Source organism: Daldinia vernicosa, assembly GCF_022497035.1.
Source record: "Daldinia vernicosa strain CBS 139.73 unplaced genomic scaffold F5Y00scaffold_30, whole genome shotgun sequence".
Classification (NCBI taxonomy): domain Eukaryota; kingdom Fungi; phylum Ascomycota; class Sordariomycetes; order Xylariales; family Hypoxylaceae; genus Daldinia; species Daldinia vernicosa.
In genome coordinates, this window is record NW_025953946.1 from 408,109 (window position 1) to 428,758 (window position 20,650).

Here is a 20,650-nt window from a genome sequence, read left to right on the forward strand (position 1 = left end):
TGAGACGGTGCAAGCCGCGGCTTTCAGTGAATATGTGTGATGCTTGCAGAATATCATCGCAATCAATATCAAAGTGGATACGCTTCGGAATTATCAAATCGCTATTGGATACCTTCTGGAGCATCAGTCGTCCAAAGCAAGCATCGGACGAGTGGATACAAGGCGAACATGGCCAGGTCAAAGCGGACTGTGCTCCGGCAAATATTGCACGGCACCTCATGATGCACAGCTCCCGCCTCCTGCGTACATACACTACATACCAGGGCTGCCAGCGGTAGGAACCCAGCGTACCTATATCAAATTTAAGCACCTAACGGCCGCGCGGTTCGTGCGACGTATGGGGCTAGACAGCGAGGTTGTTGCACCTACGTTAGGCTATTGATCACGAGATATGCTCTTCTAAGTACACGTTACTACGTCCGACAGGAACTGAAAAAGATTGGAATATGCAACTTTCTTATATATTCCTATATTGTATGTAGGTAGTCTGATTTATTGTATGTATGTACACGTCGACGTATATACGACTCACTTGGGCTGAAGAGCAAGGGTCTTGGGCCAACCGGAAATATTCAAACATACCCGGGAGTTGATTTGCGGCAATCCATGCAGAAACGTGGAGGATAGGTTGTTAAGCTTTGATGCTACCTTGCCTATCTTAGGGTCTCCTACCTATTCCAAAACTACTCCTTCTATATTATTTATCTCGAGTAATAGAGATGGAAAAGGTGTAATGTTTATCTAGGTTAGGTAAGATCTAAGCCAAGGGATGATCTACGGCTTAATATCATAATCTAGAGGCTAGGAATAGGCACCTGTTAAGTCTTATTAACGTTCAAAGCAAGTTGTTGTTATATCGAGGGGGAATGCAGGTTTCTGAAGAAGACTTAACGACAGTGAAAGACACAAATCTGTCGCAATTTTTCTGTTTAAAGGTTCCACAAATTGCGGTAAATCTTCAAAGTTAAAACGTCATAGTAGGGCTTAGCATCACGCAATGCAAAGTGACGAACATAGACATCATACCAACCTAGGTCTATCGGTCTATCATACACTACATATATACACGCGGTTTTAGCGAGAGACGACATTCTATTAAGACTAAGATAGTAAATAGTTTAGAATAGAAACCTCTCATGTTCTTCGATTTTAATCGGAGTAACCTTAGATTAGACATATTGGCTATTGGCCCCAAGGGTACTCAAAAGCCAATAGTTTATCTGGTCTTCTCGTCTCCTATTCGTTGATGTTGTTTAAGAAGATGACGTTCTTCAGAGATTTCGAGGCCTTTTTTTCAATGAGAGGTTTTTTTTTTTTTATGAGAGCGGAACAGGAAGTTCCAAGACACAACCACGTTCACCGCGTTTCTAATAAGACCCTAGTCGCTAACTAGCGAATAGCCTCTTAGGTTCAAGTTGCATTCAGTCCATCCTTGACAGAGATGTGGTTTGGTTCATTAGGTAAACTTGGTACCCAAACAGAAAGCTAGTACAATAGTTCGGCAAATTTGGTATACCCTCAACTTTTGCCTCCTTGAGGAACGGCTCTTCAAATATGCGTCACATGTTGCAGTATATACCTACCTACCTATCTTAATATGTAAATCCGACTTCATTGGAAAGTTTTGTAACCTAGGTTAGAAGGTTACGTGCTTATATGCATTTGATACCTGCATACTCGGGATAATGTCATATAGTTATACTTTGTTAACCATATGCCAGTATGCATACACCTTAAAGGTACGTGCACTTACAACTTAGGTACATGTACCCGACTCGTGCACCCGTGCGGACAAGCCGATATGGACCCTGTTTCCCCCACATTCCTTTCTCTGCTAGTTTTTGGCTCCTTGACCTACACCACACATTACATACTACATACTACATACATACATACACTTATCACCATCGCCCTTCGTCATCCCTCGAATACCAATCCCTACTTGTATGTATTGTACCTCCATACAAACATCTGATGAGGCGTGCTTAACCTATTTTGCGTACTGTATGCGTGTTGGCCGCGCTTATTTTTTTTATTCAATTTTTTTTTCATCTGACTCTTCGTTTCTTCGCCGCCGTCGTCTCATACATACAGTACAAATATATATATATAATACCTAAAGCACGCATATATACCTGCCCACCTATATAGGTATATTAGGTATACTGTAATACATGTCTTAACACTTTAGTAAGACACACATTGCTTACCTAGACGTATACATACATCCCATATGGTATATCTCTAAACTCGGCGTTAACTCTTCCGGGCGGCTGCTGCATCTCAAATTTTTTTTCCCACCCGCCGTCCGATACTATATCAAAGCCGGACCTAACAATTCTCTGGATGTCTGGGCAGTGATCACACCTTGCTAATTCAACAACTACCGCCGCCCTGCAAGGACGTACGTCACCGGCCTTCGGATTTTCAACTGAATATCCCCCGTCTTTCCAGACCCAACCCAGATCAGACCCCAGACCGCATTTCAACGCCAAGGTACCTACGTATACGTTGGGTAGCTACAGCAATACCTCATCGACTAGTTTCCTGTAAGAAAAAGGTCTATTACCCACGGTGTTTGTTCTCATCCTCACCCCCCCGGCCTCCGCTCTTCTCAATATTGGGCCTTATCACTGGCCCGTTTTCACGTCACCTGCTCAGTTAACTGATGCAGCACATATTATTATGCCTTCCGTACTATTATTATGAAATCTCCAAGCACTGTTCTAATTGCGGCCCAATCGTAGGGTCCTAACTATCTCGCCATCACCAATTCTTCATAAAACTCAGCTTTCTCGGCCAATATCCGAGCCCAGTTCTTAAAAGGTAAGTGATTAAGCATGCCAGCCCATAACGTACATGAGTATCCATGAAATCACAAGCGTCCCATCGACGATCCATACCTCTACTGCTCCTTTTCCCTTGTGAATCTATCTATCCGTGTTAATATTGGCAATAGCGGAGCCGCTACTGGAGTATCGCCCACCGGATCTCAGCTCGAGTCAGCCTTTCCTCCATTCTTTATACATTTGTTCTCAGCTCCCGTACTTCAAGTCTAAGGTAGCCTTGCCATTGAGCCACAGTTTTGTCTTCTACACTACTGTATTAGGTACTTAAGCCCCAGTCACCGACACAAGAACAAGGACAGGAGACTATAGTAAAAGCCCGGGTCTGCTATATTGCATCTGGAGGCCAATTGACTTCTTTCAAGATCGCTTCGCTCCTCTTACGGTCTCACCGCTGGGTAATCCAACTCTGTAGGTGGTCGTCGAAACTTCATCGTCTAGAAGACTGTTTCGCAGCTACGCTATTGCTAGATTTTGGTAGAGTTGCTGATTGGGTTGCAAGGTCCTTCTTAGAGTGACATAAACAACATCTCTAAAATCGGCAGAAAGTTCCCGTTGCATATTGGCAAGTGTAGCGAACGACTAAGACTGCGGGCCGATTCGTGGCACTCTAAACGTCGTGTTACGATTCGGCTTCGAAAGCTGGTCGTTCTAGACGGTTGTTGAGAAAGGAACTTCCCAGACAGAGCGAGGCGAATTTCTCCTACATTAGACTTCTTTCCAGTCCTCTGGAAGAACCTGGTCCTTGTCTCAGTCAGGTACGCTAGCGTCTCCACTGAAGGCGATTTGCACAGATTGACGCTACCCTGTCACCCCGTCCTATCCTATCCTTCGACGTCTGGATAAAAGTCTCACGCTCATCCGCCATCGGCCTAAGTCTCCTTTTCCAGCTCAGATCTCTCGAGCCGGGCGTTGCTTAGAATTGTTAGAATAAATATCTGGATTATCCCTCGATTATCCCCTGGACTTTGTGTCACAAGCCCCCCCCAGTCCTCACCTAACCGTTTCTAATCATTCGCCATGAGCTCCGCAACGCTGCAGGACGCACCTACGTCAGGCGTCGTGATGCGGGACCACCCACAGCAACCAGTCGAGCGTGTTACCGACCAACTGGAGGTTCCTTCGCTAGACGACCGGAAATATCGTGTTATACGTTTATCTAACCAGCTTGAAGCGCTGCTGGTCCATGATCCCGAAACAGACAAGGCCAGCGCCGCATTGGATGTTAATGTCGGCAACTTCAGTGATGAAGATGATATGCCGGGTATGGCACATGCAGTGGAACATGTAGGTCACGTCGGACAAGATCCAATCTAAACTTTAGCTGATAAGAGGTACTATAGCTTTTATTCATGGGTACGAAAAAATACCCGGTAGAGAATGCGTATAATGTATACCTCTCTTCTCATTCGGGAAGCTCGAATGCTTATACCGGAGCCACTTCGACGAATTACTTCTTCGATATTGCCGCGAAGCCGAGCAATGGCGAGGAACCTTCCGAGACAAACCTGTCTCCCCTTTACGGTGGCTTAGATAGGTTTGCTCAGTTCTTCATCGAGCCCTTGTTCCTTCCGTCGACGTTGGATCGTGAGCTACGTGCTGTCGACTCAGAAAACAAGAAGAACCTGCAGAGCGACCAGTGGCGCCTCCATCAGCTAGAGAAATCTCTATCCAACCCTAAGCATCCGTATTGTCACTTCTCGACTGGTAACTTCGAGGTACTCAAGACTGAGCCGGAATCTAAGGGCATAGATGTGCGGCAGAAGTTTATAGACTTTCACGAAAAGCACTACTCTGCCAACAGAATGAAGCTTTGTGTCTTGGGCCGAGAACCACTAGACGTACTTGAGAAATGGGTTGCCGAGTTATTCTCTGGCGTACCAAACAAGAACCTCCCTCAGAATCGTTGGGAAACAGAAGTGCCCTTCACTAAGGAGCTCCTATCTATGCAATGCTTCGCAAAGCCAGTCATGGATTCCAGAGAGCTTAATCTCTATTTTCCATTCTTGGATGAGGAATATCTTTACGAAACCCAGCCGAGTCGGTATATTAGCCACCTAATTGGCCACGAGGGCCCTGGCAGTATAATGGCGTACCTAAAATCGAAGGGATGGGCCAACTCACTTAGCGCTGGTGCATATCAGATTTGCCCCGGTACTCCCGGCATTTTTGACTGTCAGATCCGGTTGACAAAAGAGGTAAATCATTCTAATCATTTGGGGATATTGATTGCTAATGCTCTAATGTAGGGTCTAAAACATTATCGAGAGGTCGTCAAAGTATTCTTCCAATACGTATCACTTCTCAAACAAACACAACCTCAAGAATGGATATTCGACGAGCAAAAGGGCATGGCAGATGTGGACTTCAAATTTAAGCAAAAGACACCAGCTAGTCGCTTCACAAGTAGGATTTGTGCTGTGATGCAAAAGCCGTTGCCCCGAGAGTGGCTACTCAGCGGCCAAAGCCGCCTACGGAAGTTCGACCCGGAAGCAATTGTGAAAGGGGTGGAACTATTGAGACCCGATAATTTTAGAATGACTATTGTGTCTCGGGACTTCCCGGGGGGTTGGGATCAGAAGGAGAAGTGGTACGGAACAGAGTATAAAGCTGAGAATATCCCCGAGGATTTCCTGTCCGAGATTTCCAAGGCCCTAGATAGTACTTCCGAGGACCGTCTTCCTGCTCTGCATCTCCCACACAAGAACCAATTCATCCCGACAAAGCTTGAGGTGGAGAAGAAAGAAGTCGAGCGGCCAGCTCTGGCGCCTCGAGTGATCCGAGATGATGAAGTAGCGAGAACGTGGTACAAGAAAGATGACACATTCTGGGTCCCGAAAGCGAATTTAATCGTCAGCATCAGGAACCCTGTCATATTTGCTTCGGCAGATAACTCAGTAAGGTCGAAGCTGTTCACGGATTTGGTACGGGATGCACTAGAGGAATACTCATACGATGCTGAGCTTGCTGGGCTGCAGTACAACGTCAGTCTTGATTCTCGAGGGTTGTTCGTCGAGGTGTCCGGTTACAATGATAAACTGCCCGTATTACTGGAGCAGGTTCTTATTACTATGCGGGACCTCGAGGTCAAGGACGAACGATTTGAGATCATCAAGGAGAGGCTAACTCGAGGTTACAAAAACTGCGAGCTGCAACAACCTTTTACACAGATTGGCGACTACGTGTCCTGGCTTACATCCGAACACGATTACGTGGTTGAGCAACTGGTCGCCGTGCTACCCGGAATTACAGCCGAGGACGTAAGACAGTTCTACAAGCAGATCATGTCACAGCTGCACATCGAGGCTTATGTTCACGGAAATGTGTACAAGGAGGATGCCCTCAAGCTAACAGACATGATCGAAAAGATACTAAAGCCCCGAGTCCTGCCAAAGGAGGAGTGGCGTATCATTCGGTCGTTAGATTTCCCTCCAGGGTCAAACTTCGTTTTCAAAAAGATCCTCAAGGATCCGGCGAACGTCAATCACTGCATCGAGTATTATCTCCACATCGGCGATAAAGGAGATCGCCTGATCCGTGCAAAGACGCAACTTCTTGATCAGATCATCCACGAGCCGGCGTTCGATCAGCTACGGACTAAGGAGCAGCTTGGCTACGTTGTTTTCAGTGGCCTTAGAAGTTCCGCTACTACGTACGGGTTCCGCTTTATAATACAGAGCGAGCGCACTACCGAATATTTGGAATCTCGAATCGACTCCTTCCTAGCTGCGCAGACAAGTTCTCTAGAAAACATGAGCAATACAGATTTTGAAAGTCACAAGAGGAGCGTGATAATCAAGCGTCTTGAGAAATTAAAGAATCTGGACCAGGAGACTGGTCGTCACTGGACGCAGATCAGTAATGAATATTATGACTTTGAGTCAGGTATGGTGCCGTCATTATTCCCCCATATATCATTATAAACGACTAACAGCATGTACAGCCCAACGAGATGCAGCCCAAGTTAAGGAACTTACAAAGTCGGAGATGATAGAGTTCTACTCAACCTATATCAAGCCCACATCACCAACCCGGGCGAAATTGGTCGTACAGCTCATCGCTCAGGGTGTTAGCCCCAAAGCGAAGGAGGTCGAGGAGTCGACAAACGGAGACACAACTATAATATGGTCAAATGGTACAGAGCCGGTCTTGATACGAAACGTGCGGGACTTCAAAGCAAGACTGTCAGTGACTCCAGGAGCTCGTCCGGTTAGGGACCTCAGCGACTTTGAGGAAATAGACTCCAAGCTTTGAGACAAATTTTTGGGAGGAAGTGTTTGGTAGAAATTAGAACGCAAAGTGCTATACCCATCTGTTTGCATAGTACATTTACAGCGTATTTGGTTTCTGGGCAAGAAAGGCCAGTACGGTACATTTCAATGTGAAATGAAATCGCGTGAGTAAGTACCTAACCTAGGTACATAGATAGATCATGCGTTTCTTAGACTTTCTCTAGAAGTTACCTGGCGGGAAATGTCTTATTGTTGTTGGTTTTTCTTTAGTCTGCGTGCGGCCGGACCGAAGAAGAAAAAGAACTCGAGACGTGGGGATAATTAGAAGTAGACGTGGAAAACTAGAGACAACAATAGCTGCTTAGAAACATTGACTAGAGGGGGAGTCTTTAAAAATGCATACCTAGGTACGTGATGAGCTATCTTATACGTTAGGTTAGGTTAGGTTAGGTACTCGTGGACCTTATTAAAACCAGGCTTCGAAGAGACTCGAGTTAGGTTAGGTTAGGTACGTATAGGTTAACGTAGGCCACAAATGGCGGGTATGTACTTGTGACGATGCAGGTAGCCACCTGCGGCCTTTAGACGAGAAATAGGGTTATTCAGATAAGCTTTAAAAAAATAAAATAACATAAAACGAAGCTGTTCAATGCTACTAGGTTACTATTTACTTTAGCCACCTAAAGTACATGACTAAGACATTAGGCCTAGAAATACGTGGAAGGCGCTCCTGCCCTGTATAGAATAACAAAATATCAATACACAAGGTTTCTAATTTACTTTCCAGTTGCTAGTTAATGTTATTATTAGTGTTAAGGTCGATTTGCCAGTTCGTCTGAGACGGTAACAATAACTCATTTTTGTGTCGTACACGTCCTTTCCCCTCCATGCAGTTCTAAAATAACATACATCATACATAAATTCATACGACGCTACACCCCACACCTGCCCTTGTTTTTCTTCGATTTATTCCGATTTTAGTATAATTATTTTGGGTGGAACAACACACGCAGGTTGGTGTTTGATCATACCTACATAGGTACGTACATGTAGTTGTCTAAATTCACCTACCACAATGACTAGGTTCCTGCCAGAGTTATATGTTTACGTTTAATGGCTTTTAGACTACGGATTATTAACATGATACATAGTGTAAACTCATAAAAAGGCAGATGCACCAGGGTAACTAGAGTTTGCCAATCTGAACTAGTGGCAGGTCCAAGACCTACGTATAAAACTGTGCCCTCTGCCCTCTGCCCTCTGTGCCCTTTGTACCCGCTGTGCTGATAACCGTAAGTACCTGCCTTTGGAGTGTAGTGGTACAACAAGTGGCTGCTGCCTTCCATTGGAACAATTTTTTTTTTCTTCAAGGCGAACCCCAAAGTACCTATTTGATGCCAATCAGCAAAAGCGCCCACAGAGAACTGACCGCTGCTGTTGCGCACTGCTCACTGCTCACTGCTCACTGCACACGCAACATACCTATTTGCGTGCATCAATTCGAGGCAAAGGAAATTTCGCCTTCCTTTTTTCCCCTTCTCCCAACAAGAAATAGAATATTCTGGTAGTTGAGTTATTGGTCCAAAACAAAGTCAACCAATCCTAACCATAACCTATACAGAACCAGACTTCAGGACTTGTCTGACAGCCATTGAAGCAAATAGTAGACATCATTGTCAGAAGTACTAGATTGTCTACCCGGAAGCTCAGATTTTCCTTTATTACAGGTGCACCGACTGACCAATGAGCACACGCCTCTCGCGTCAAGCGAACAATCATTTAGTGTCTTGTGTAAGATTCCTCCTACACATTCATACGACCTCTTGCTCATAAGCGCAACCTTTTACCACCATATTACCACTGATTCTCCCAGAGCTGCTCAAGGCAGCTCGCCGCCAAGACGTCTTCCTCAAAGAAACGGAAGATTACAAATCGCCAATCCACTGCTAAAGACGAGAGCTTAGACAGTTGCAATTCCTCGGACACACCTTTACCATCCTGTGAAGTAGACACAGATCCGAACTATTCATTCTACTCTTCTTTCGACAGCTTGACCGCCAACTCCCGCCGCGCTAACTCCGTCCCGCCGGCATCAAGTCTCCCCCCTCGATTACAAACCAATACCAGCTCCCTTAGCTACGCCGAATACGCCTCATCCGCCGCGAGCTCTCCCTCTGGTGCCTGCGCTGCGCTAACAATCGATAGCGATTGTGGTCCCGATAACCCAACGCTCGAACTCAGCTCCACCTCTTCTAATATATTTTCTGGAAGGGGTAGCTCACCATTTGCCAAAATCACCTACCATCGTGCAGTCATGGGCGGTGCCGCCGATTTCCCAGATAGAGCCTCCTCTCCGTTAAAACGACGCGCCTCCAGTATGGAACCTGATATCGCAGATCAAGATGCAACTGAAGATGTCGATATGATTGCAGCACCACCGTCCGATGCTCCGGACACATCTAAACCCGAACAACCAAACGGTCACATTGCAACCGATGTAGGTCCCGCAGTGAATGGCCATGCCGGTGCGACGGCCGAGGGAAGTGCAGAGCCGATGGACATATCACCACGTAGGTCGACTACAAGCAGAACTGGGCAGCATAGGCTAATTTCACAAGTTCAACCACGTCAACCCCCAGAATCCATAGAGGCTCACGTGAAAGCCATCCGAGTGTTCGTGGAAGAGCAAAACACACGCCCACTTACAGAAGGCCAGGAGTGTTTCCTAGTCTCAAAATTGTGGCTGGCTAATGTGCCGGACGATTTATCACCAAAACACACTATCGAGGACTGGGCCTCGATACCACCAGTAGATAACTCGGACATCATCCAAGAGGTTATAGATGATCCTTGTGTCGGTAGTGGCGTGGTAGATGTTCTAAAGAAAAAATTCGTTCGGTTGAAGCCGGGTTACGACTCGGAACAATTTGAACCTTTCCCTAAAGATGCCTGGGATCTTCTTGTTAAATGGCCCGGGTTGAAAGAGGACCAAATACCTATTCTCCGTTTGGCACATGCTACAACGGACGATGGCAAAAATGTTATGTGGGAGTGGCATCCGCCTGTACTCTCGATATATCGAATCTGGTCTGCTAATAGTGAGTTGCCAATCGAAGCAGCTATGAAGGCCACGAACCCACCACCTTCAAGACTTGCACGTAGTCGCTCAACAAATTTCCAGACTTTCTTGAAACAGGCAAAAAGAGTCACAGGAATAGATTTATCACAAAGAGTTCGAGCTTGGAGCGTTTTACAGCCACCTATTGGCCAAACACCAGGTAATGCAGTGCCCACTCTCTCCGCTTCTCAAGATGATACGAAATCTAACACTTCGCAAGCCTGGAGCCATCTTCTCTTGGACGTTGAATCATTTCTGGCCCTCGAGAGAAAATCAGAAAGAGAGCTCATCGATTTCGGTGATCGAACAGATCAGCCAAATCAGAAATCTGTCAAAACGCTAGGCCACTTCAGTATTGCGCAAGATCAAGCCATTGTCTTGGATCCTCATGAAAGCGGTACCACTTGGACTTCGACTCTAACGTCTTCCCAAGCACGAACGTCGCTACCATCTAGAAATAGCTCTACCAATCTAACTGTACAAAACCGGAACGCTAGAAGCGGACGCACTAGTCCAGTATCCCAGGGGTCTCTCACGCGTGGTAGAGCAAAGTCTGGTAAGGTTCCCGGGTGCGTGGGATTAGCAAACTTAGGTAACACATGTTACATGAACGCTGCGCTCCAGTGTGTCAGGAGCGTTGAGGAATTAACCAAGTATTTCCTCTCGGGAGAGTGGGAATTAGAACTCAACAAGGAAAATGTCCTCTCCCACAATGGCGAGGTGGCTGCTGCTTATGCCCACTTATTGAAAGAGATTTATAAAGATTCGTCGCCGGGTTCTGTCTCACCCCGTCAATTTAAAGCCACGATCGGTAAATATTCTACGGGATTTTCGGGTTATGGTCAGCAAGACTCGCAAGAGTTTCTTGGATTTTTGCTGGATGGGTTGCAAGAAGATCTTAGTCGGATCAAGAAGAAGCCTTATATCGAGAAGCCGGACTCGACCGACGAAATGGTTAACGACCCTGCCGCAATTCGAGAGATGGCAGCTAAAGTATGGGACATTACCAAGAGACGTGATGACTCCGTCATAGGCGATCTATTCACTGGCTTATACAAGTCGACACTGGTTTGCCCGGAGTGTCGGAAGGTTAGCATTACATTTGACCCGTTCAATAATCTAACCCTGCCTCTACCCGTAGAAAATAAGTGGAATCACACCATCAAGTTCTTCCCCCTAAATGATCGACCGATTGACATTAGAGTCGAACTTGACAAGCATGCCAGCATCAAATCTCTGAAGGAGTTCCTGTCTACCAAAACCGGCGTGCCGGCTGAACGCTTGTTCGGTGCGGAAGAATGGAAGGGCAGGTTCTATAAGTATTATACTGACGTCTCTTGCGCCTCGGAAGAGATTACACACAACGACAACGCTTGGTTCTTCGAGCTCGAGGTTAAGCCTACAAACTACGGTGCCAAACCTCATAAACAGCAGAAGTATGGAGTAGCAGTCAGATCCATGATCGATGAGGAGGAGCACAACGCCTCAGCTTCGTGGAACGACGAGCAAGCTGAGAAACTGCTTGTCCCCGTCTTCCACCGGCGTCCAGCCCCTTCAAAATCCAGTTATCACCAGGGTAGATGGGTACAAGCCTGTGCCCCTCATTTTGTTATCATCACACCCGAAGAAGCTAAGAGCGAGGAAGCTATTCGCCGTAAGGTCCTGGAAAAGGTCGTGACGTTAACAAAACATCCTTTGCCTATACGCGGGGAGGATTTGGAGGGGTCCGATAGCACCGACCTCGAAATCATAGGGACGAGCTCCGACACGGGTTCCTCCAACGAAGGTAGGGTTGTTGCCCAGTCCGTTACAGGTGAGGATGACATGGTTGACGTACAGATGAAAGATGGCGGAGTCCGAAGGTATGTGAAATAGTTCCTTCGTAAGGCTAACAAGCAGTGCTAACTGATTTTCAGCAACCCTTCAGGCAAGCAATTATGTCACAAGAGACCGGCTTGGATGGCACCGGGGTTGTTTCTCCCTCCCATTCTTCAGAATATGTTTGATATCTGCTTCTACTCGGAATCGGGAGCATGGTTACCGACTGGCATGAGCGGCATTAATGATGACAGGCAATATCCGAAGCTCTCGACCAGGGTTCTACCCGAGTCTTCATCGGAAGACCAGTTCGACAATGCAACCAATGGCACGGCCTCTAATGAAGAGTCCAGTTCAGACGAAGCTCCCCGACGAAGTACTGAGCATTCCTACACACGCATGCAAGACGAAAGCGATGATGAGGATGCCAGCCCGATCATTAAGGTATGCTCCGACCAAACCCTTTGGGGCCGCCTAAACTTTCGACCTACAAAAACGCATTGTTCCATTTCAGTACTAACATATAACCAGCCGAACCACCACCGCTCTAAGCAGAACGGGCGGGCTAAAGGCAGAAACAAGCAACAGAAGCACTCTAAGACGTGCAAGAACTACGGCAAGGGGGGCAAGAAGAAGCTACGTCAGCAACAACGCCAATCAAAGGAGAAGCATCAGAACCTAGAATTGGATGAATCATTTAATATAGGCGAACCTGGTCCCGATGGAGGTCCCTTAATCCGCCTCAAGGAAGCTCTCATTATCGACTGGTCTGACGGTGCTTATGATCGCATCTTTACTGATAGTAGCGCACCAGCCAATGATAACTCGCTCGCAACATGGATTTCCTGTGAGACTCTACCCGATCCCGAGCTGGACAGAGCCCAGGCTGCTCGGACTAAGAGTCGTAAGAACGGTATCTCTCTTGAGGCATGTCTGGACGAGTTTGAGCGAGAAGAAATCCTTTCAGAACAGGATATGTGGTATTGCCCTCGCTGCAAGGAGCACAGGCGTGCCAGCAAGAAATTTGACCTATGGAAGACCCCAGACATTCTCGTCATTCATTTGAAGAGATTTAGCTCTAGTGGTTTCAGAAGAGACAAATTAGAAGTTTTGGTCGACTTCCCTCTTGAAAACTTGGACATAACTTCTCGCGTTCTCCAGAAAGAAGATGGAAAACAGGAAATTTACGATCTGATCGGAGTTGACTGCCACTGGGGCGGCCTGGGAGGCGGTCACTACACTGCTCATGCGAAGAACTTTGTGGACGGCCAGTGGTATACGTATAATGGTATGTATTACCAAATTAGGTTTCTGTTGTATAATTGCTAAACTTTCTAGATTCGTCGGTATCGCGAGCGTCTCCAGATAGAATCGTCGACTCATCGGCGTATTTGCTGTTCTATCGTCGACGATCTGAGACCCCCCTTGGCGGGCCTCGCTTCCAGCAAATCTTGGATAAGTTCCAAAATGATGGCTCCGACAGCGAACTGGCTGATTCGGGGGAAGATCAGCGTCTCGGCGAAGGCTTCTCCCAGAATGGGTCGTCGAGCGCGTTACAAGGAGCAGGAGCTACTCACCTGCGCGGAAGCACTGGTGGTAAATCGACGAATGGCTTTGCAGTAAATGGCGCAAATAGTAGCTGGGACATAAAGACCATCGACGATGTCCTCGAGCATCCCTCCGAGGATGTCCATCGAAGTATCGAAGAGGATGAAGGCATAAGCTTAACCGAAGACACAGTGCAACCAGCAGGTTTCCAACCGCTTACGAATGGTAATTCTTGGAGCTTTGACAACCTTGTGCCTAACGATATCGCGGATATTGAAAACCCCCCCTCGGAGAGTCCCCTTGGCTCAGATGTGGCCTCAGATGTAGCACAACACGATTCATCTGGTGATGAACGGGTGCTCAGTCCCCGTGACATGGATTTCGAGCCAGACCAGGAGCCAGAATATCCGGGAATGTCAAGTTACGAACTATCACAACCCGAGACCAACGTACCCTCGTATAGTGAAATTCCACCCCCCGACTACCGAGGTGAAATGACCCAGGACGATATGGACCAGATTTGGGATCAGAAGAACACGATCCACAAAGTTGCACCTGGGGGTGAGAATGATGCGCGTTCCGAAGACGCAGCGGAAATCCACATCGGCGAAGAGGATAAGATTAAGCTCACCTAGTTATACGGGAATTGATTGTCGGTGTCTAAGCAGAGCACTATGCCAATGAATCCAGAAGTCTCCCAAATGAGGATCTTCGCCTTGGTGCATTGACAGGGAAAGGAAATACCTTGATACCTACAGTACATTAAGCAGTGAGCAATCGCTTACTAGCAATTCACGAAGGCCATGACGGAATACGCGTCTATGCAATTACAGCATGACATGGAGTATTCGAGACGAAACTGCCATAGTTTCCTATAATGGAAACAATATAGCATATTTACATAGTATTCCTCTCAGGTATGACCAGCATGCATTACGACAATTACGGAATGGCAGCTAGTCTCATAGGAGAGGCAAGAGAGCACCTGGGGGTCCCGTGTAGCATACCCTGTCAAGTATTTTTGCCAGGTTGGCAGGTTAGTCGGTGGGTTCAGAGGGCGGAAATAACATAGCATCATTAGGTCTACCGCCTTCACGGAGTTAACAGACAGACTGTCTTTGTGTTGCATTAAAGTGGCGTTTGTTGCTGGCTCATTGTGTGAGTCGCCAGTGCCATGGTGAGGAGAGTCTCTAACCAGCGTCAATCCTTGTATATATGTTTATGAATAACATGATGCTTTACTTCTATGAGACTTGGAAGAGTGAAATAATTGCGCATTCTTGTTAGCCAGCGGGATCAAGATGAGTGAGAAGCGTGGGTTTGTCGAGTAGATTAATCAATATCTGCCTACCTGGGTATCTATCTAAGACAGCTGTACTTTCTTCTCTCGTCTTAATTCATTGCTTCATAAGTAGCAAAGGATATTGTGAAACCAAGGCGTAATAAAATCCATGATCACGATGTGCTCGAGTTGTGTAATATAGATAGCTATAGACAAACACATCAAGTAGAGATAGGTAATACAATATGAAGCTTCCAGAAAAGGGAGCTGCGGCTTTTCATGCTTAATAGCCTTGTGCTCGCCATAACACTCAACAAGTAGGCTTGAGTCGGGCATTACACTCGTTGCCCGGGACTATGAGAAAGCTATCAGGATGACATCCGAAGTCGATACAAGCCGAGGTCCATGCAGACCCAGCTAGGTTCGTTGCAGGGCGTTGCCTTCTAAGTGAACGCCCTTTAAGTTGAAAGCTGCGATCGAAATAAATCCCCCGTTCTAAGATCCCCGCGTCTACTTCATGAGCATGTTACGAGCTACAGTAGTTGCCCTATTCAGCAGCTCGGCGCGAACCTTTTAGCACTCGAAATTTTTACGTCGTACATGAGTTCGCCTTAAGGAACTAAGGGGAACAGCTGGAGCTTCATTGCGATGTATGCATATACATATATTATATAGGGTCACGTTTGTGGGGTTTAGTACGCAGGATAAACCAAGCGCCCAGACAAGTCTACATACCGTACACTTTTAAGGGTTATTTATGTACGAGAGCTAGGCTTTTTCTCTTGTCTCGATATTCGATATACCTACCCATCGGGCTCTTAACACGTAGTCAGGGGAACTATTTACGCAGGGTATATGTATAACCTTCATTTCTTGACATCTCCGTATAGGGAAGCCTTTTCATCTTCCTCTCCAGTAACCCGTTTATCTAGACTCCGCAAAAGAGCTATTCTGGTTATCTAGATACCTATCTAGATTATGAGTTGCCTTGTACCGTGATATGATTCGTGGTGTGGCAAATGTAGTTGCCTGGGGCTTGCTTACGTATATTGAGTACAGTTCTAGGTTGATAGGGTATATTTAATATATTATCCATATGTAGTGACGGGGGTTATTTATGTATATGCGGGCTACAGCTATTTCGTTTCTTATTATAGCTGATTTCCAGCCTCATGTGATCAACTGGTATGGGTATCTGATGTGGCGAGTTCACAAGCGGTCACGATGACTTGTGTCCACGTGAAGGGTAGAAACTTGCTTCGGCTGCACGGCTGCGTCCCTGCGTACAGTGATCGGCGTCTAGTGAGACGACTATGTCTCAACCTGTGCCCAGGCCGGCTGTGGATTTTATTGGTGTAGGACGCGGTGGCTTCTTCAGTACCTGGTATATGTAAAGTATGCCCTACGGGCCTCACTACGAATTGGCGGCACAATGGTGGAGATAAAGGCATAAAAAAAATCGCATATACTCCCTTCTCAGCTGGCCCGGTCCACGCGACCCCTTTAGAATTTACGGGACATGAGGTGCTACGATGGTTTGGTGGAAGTCTAAACTTAGGCCAAGCTTGAAATGACGAGGCGAGGTAGACTATGGTAAGCGTTGAAGTTTCGGATGAAGAGATTGTCGTAATTTGGAGTACTTTTCAGTGCATTTGAGGCTTGCTCGGTTCGGACATTGATAGACGAGCGATAACCTGGAAAGCTTTGGTAAATTGGGCCTTTGATTTATTGATAGTAATTTCTTCAAGTTCAGATCGTTCGAGAATAGGATCTCACGACGGGTAGTTTCTACTACTACGTTACTCGAGCGTTCGGCATCTGCGCTTATTCTCCATCAAAGAGGCTCATCCTAGAGACACGTCAGATCAGCTGGGAACCTTTGATCCCAGATAGCGCATCGAGAGGCTACACGATACTCGACGAGCCATAGTTAAAGCAATGGGGAGCATCCAAACCATAAATGTAGACTGGTTTCTGCGGCCTGCATCGGTCCTATGCCTCATTTAAGGCTCTTTCTTAGTGGTGATTGTCGATCATAGTCGCGGGACTAGGAATACGACTCTAATCGCACGATGTCCGTTCACTAACAGGCGCGCCGAGCTGAGACAAATATAGAAACCGCGTTGACGGGCGAAGCAATGCAAGAAATTCGGTAGAAGATGACGACAACCTGCCGTACCAGGTAGAAGCCTCGCTAACGTCGGGAATATTCTTGGCTGCGGTGGACTCGAGCCAAGTTCAATCAGGGCAGAGCGAGGCGGCAACCGAACCAACCAGGTGCGGCATATTCCGTATAAATCGGGACGTGTATAGATCTCAATGCTATGATACTTACAATCGTTCGCAGCAGTCAGAAGTTTCTTTTACTTCCCGAGGTATTATGCTAGCTATTATGCTAGCGTCATCAAGGACTCGGTAAAAAGAGATACCTTTTAATCGAGTATGTAGTCCCGGACGAGCCGCGGAAATTTCGGCGATCCGAGAGTAAGTTTATATCTCACGATCCTGCATGGCAAATAATGAAAGCGGATCATAGTAAGGCTGGCGGCTGACCCGAATAGAAGCGGTGAAGTGTTCCAAGAATATATAATTGACGTCAATGGACTGTCATTGGTGAAACGATTAGACGTAGGCGCTGCGTCTCGAGATATTCTATGAGGCTGAGCACCTAGGAACGGGCTTCTCGAGGGGACCCTGCAGTTTTAGTATATGATGATAAATGGTGGTAGATAACAGTAATAGGGTAACGACAGGGTAAGCTGTATTGTACGTAGGTGTAAGTCTCGTTGTATTATACATAGGACGGAGGCCATCTCGGACTGAGATAGGCCAGGCTTGGATCTGCTTAGCCTTGCTGGTTCGTCAATCGCACCTCGCTTCCGTAAATCCGGTCGCGGCGCCCGACTAGATATAGAAGGTAGCTGGGTTAGGTAGCTTAGTTAGATAGCTAGTTAGCCAAAGAAAAACACGGCATATTGGGATAAGATGGTGCGTGTATGGCCTAGAGCCGCGCGAACGAAATATGAATATAAACTAAGACAGGCAAGTTGAAAGTGTATATAAAGTGTATATGCATCTTGAAGTGTTTTAAGGTTGGTTTAGGGCTCTTACATTGAAACCAAGCAGACGGATGTGGGGGCCGTGTAATGCCGTGCGCAGTAAGGTAGTAAGGCGATGAGCGATGGTCGATGGAAAACAGATCCGAGACCTCGATTTGTGGTGTTTTGCCTTTGTGGGGCTAGTACAAAACCAACAGACGCTCGCCGTTGCAGAGGATGCTACTGTAAGGGGAAGGTCACCAAAAGGAAGCGGCGAAGTTACTGTTTGGGGGTTACACAGCCGGAAGTGACTATTAGTAATACCGTAAAGAAACATAAAGAGACATTAGAAAGAGCAGGGATTCGGTATTGTTAATTCAGGGACCGAGAAGAAGACATGCGGTTAAAAGCTTGAATACGTAAAACGATGTACAACTTTTATCACCTCAGCACCTTTATCGTCGGCGATAACAAAGGTACATTTAGATACTTCTCCAGAACTTTAGCATCAAATCTGGAGGATTTGCGACTTGAGACAAACACTTACATACATCATCCACTTACACCCACTTGGGCACATATCTACCTAGTTGATGCACTTATGTATTTGTAAGTGATTATTACCAGCATGCCACTCGAATAATGTACATACATTACTTGCAAAGGTTAGGTATGTAAATGTATTATATGTACGTAGATGGAGGCGCGTTTATCTCGACTGCTAATTCGTATTTGAGAGGTTGTAAAATGACGAATGACATTTATTTCCGAAATGCATTCCTATAAACTTGAGCATTATTACTGACTTGTTTTTCGATAGTTCCTCTGCATATAACCGCATACGATTTTTACGTGGCAATAGACGCGATAGGCAAGGAATATACATACACCTTACGCACCGACGACAATATGTTTCACGCATGCTTTTCCGTCACCAAATAATACAACGTAGGAACATAAATTCATCATAGGCAACTCGCTTCGTTGGCAACCTTGGGTACTGCACTGCTGTAGATACATACACACAAGCAAAAATGACGAGTCACTTATTTCTAGCCTTACTTATTCCTAAGGCGTTCATTATCCCAGATGCCCAAACTTATTTAAACTTATTTAATGTACATACATACGAACATAGAAGAGGCGAATCTGGATAGGACCATAATTAGAAACGAACTTTGGCCACAGGAGGAGCCGTGTGAACCATGTGGCCATCGTCTGCTCCTCCATTGTATGATTACATATGGGGAATAAGAAATCTCTTGCTATGACATAACCGCTCTGCAACTTCAACGGCTGCAATTAAATATGTATTGGATATATGGCTCGACAAATAACAAAAAAAAGAAAAAAAGTCCGAACCTCTCGCACCTAAAGAATGTTAATTAAGGATGGGCTTCGTTTATGCTGAATAGATTATGAATACGTGTTGGTAATGAATTGTTATCGCGTGTCGGAAGCCCAAGCAGCCAAAATAGCCAAAGGTAATCCCAAAGCTAATCTGAGCGGAATCAATGGATCTTCAATGGTTGCGTGGGTTGTGAGCTGCATGAGTTGATGAATGATCGTCGAAAGGCGAACAAGCTAAAAAGGTAAAAAGTGCGTGTTGTGTAACTGCGTACGTACTGTACGGGTCTAATATTGCGCATCTTATTGGCTTGGTTAATCCACCTCTCCCGCTTTTCCCACTTTCCCACTTTTCTTCTTTTCTTCTTTTTTTCTTTTTTTCCTTTCGATTTCCAAGGCCGTTCGCTACAGGCTTCTATCAGCCTTCTAGAAGGCTTCGAAGCTGGCTAGAAGCACCTAAAAAGGCCGCCAAGGTTCCTCGTGGTTGCCCGGCCAGACAGGGGTCTCCCGGGCCATGCGCAGGGAATATCACTGTTTCAGCCAGTCATATTCCATCATTCAATGAAGCTTGTTGCTTTATGGTGGGTTATGCTTACGATGCACGCCCAGGGAACCAAAGAACGTAAGCAGACCTGAGTCGGTTCCTTTCGACCACAGCTTCTGGTGTGGACGGCAGCCCCGAAACCCCATCGCAATGTGGGCACTTTTACATTCATCACTTCCACTATCAATTTCGCCATGTCCTTGCTATTGGCTACGGTAGTCGTAATTATTAACATACCGTATCCTTACCAAGGTACAGTACGGATTACTTAGCCGTTGACATTCAATCAGCCGCACGGATCAGAGATATACGTCGGTAGTGTACATATGTATATGTATTAAAGGCAGCGCCTAATCATAAGATGTAGGGCGTAACTCGTACATGTATGTACATGGCTCTTAAGAGGGCAGGTCGAAGGAACATTGAAGTATCTTGCTGCGGTATGAGGGGTACGGTTTGCATTGGCGATACCTACCTACATACAAATCGGTACCTAGGCGGGTGGTATGTATCGCCTAGGTACTTCGAACGGTTTATCATTTTATCTACGTGCTACAACGCCTACGTATGACACAACATCTGATGAAATTGAACCTCGGAGTTGCTTTTCGAAAATCTACTCTATAATGTCTCGAGTTCTTTCCATGACAGACACTGACATAGCAGCTCTCCACAGCGCCTGACTTAAACATCGGGCAGATCGGGTTTACCTGGGTACCACGTTATTATACCAACCACCCTAGGTAATGGTCCACTACGATCCTACTGCTGGATTTCTACATAGCACATGCAGTTAATGCCCACGTTAGGTACTAATGTACCTACATCTGTACATATATGTACTAAAGTACACACATGTACCTAACACGCGGTGGGC

The 20,650-nt window shown here is 46.2% G+C and overlaps 2 protein-coding genes across 2 annotated transcripts; both read left to right on the forward strand.

The window, feature by feature from the left end:
- Window positions 1-3,159: 3,159 nt before the first annotated feature.
- On the forward strand, window positions 3,160-7,486 carry F5Y00DRAFT_108583 (LuxS/MPP-like metallohydrolase). The gene is made up of 4 exons (XM_048003885.1): window positions 3,160-4,133; window positions 4,190-5,044; window positions 5,096-6,731; window positions 6,790-7,486. Exons 1-4 carry the CDS (start codon window positions 3,867-3,869, stop codon window positions 7,098-7,100), a joined length of 3,069 nt encoding a protein of 1,022 aa, XP_047863902.1. The 5' UTR covers window positions 3,160-3,866; the 3' UTR covers window positions 7,101-7,486.
- Window positions 7,487-8,967: 1,481 nt separating this feature from the next.
- On the forward strand, window positions 8,968-14,336 carry F5Y00DRAFT_108642 (UCH-domain-containing protein). The gene is made up of 6 exons (XM_048003886.1): window positions 8,968-9,648; window positions 9,697-10,356; window positions 10,417-12,058; window positions 12,113-12,458; window positions 12,546-13,302; window positions 13,353-14,336. Exons 1-6 carry the CDS (start codon window positions 9,393-9,395, stop codon window positions 14,195-14,197), a joined length of 4,506 nt encoding a protein of 1,501 aa, XP_047863903.1. The 5' UTR covers window positions 8,968-9,392; the 3' UTR covers window positions 14,198-14,336.
- Window positions 14,337-20,650: the final 6,314 nt, after the last annotated feature.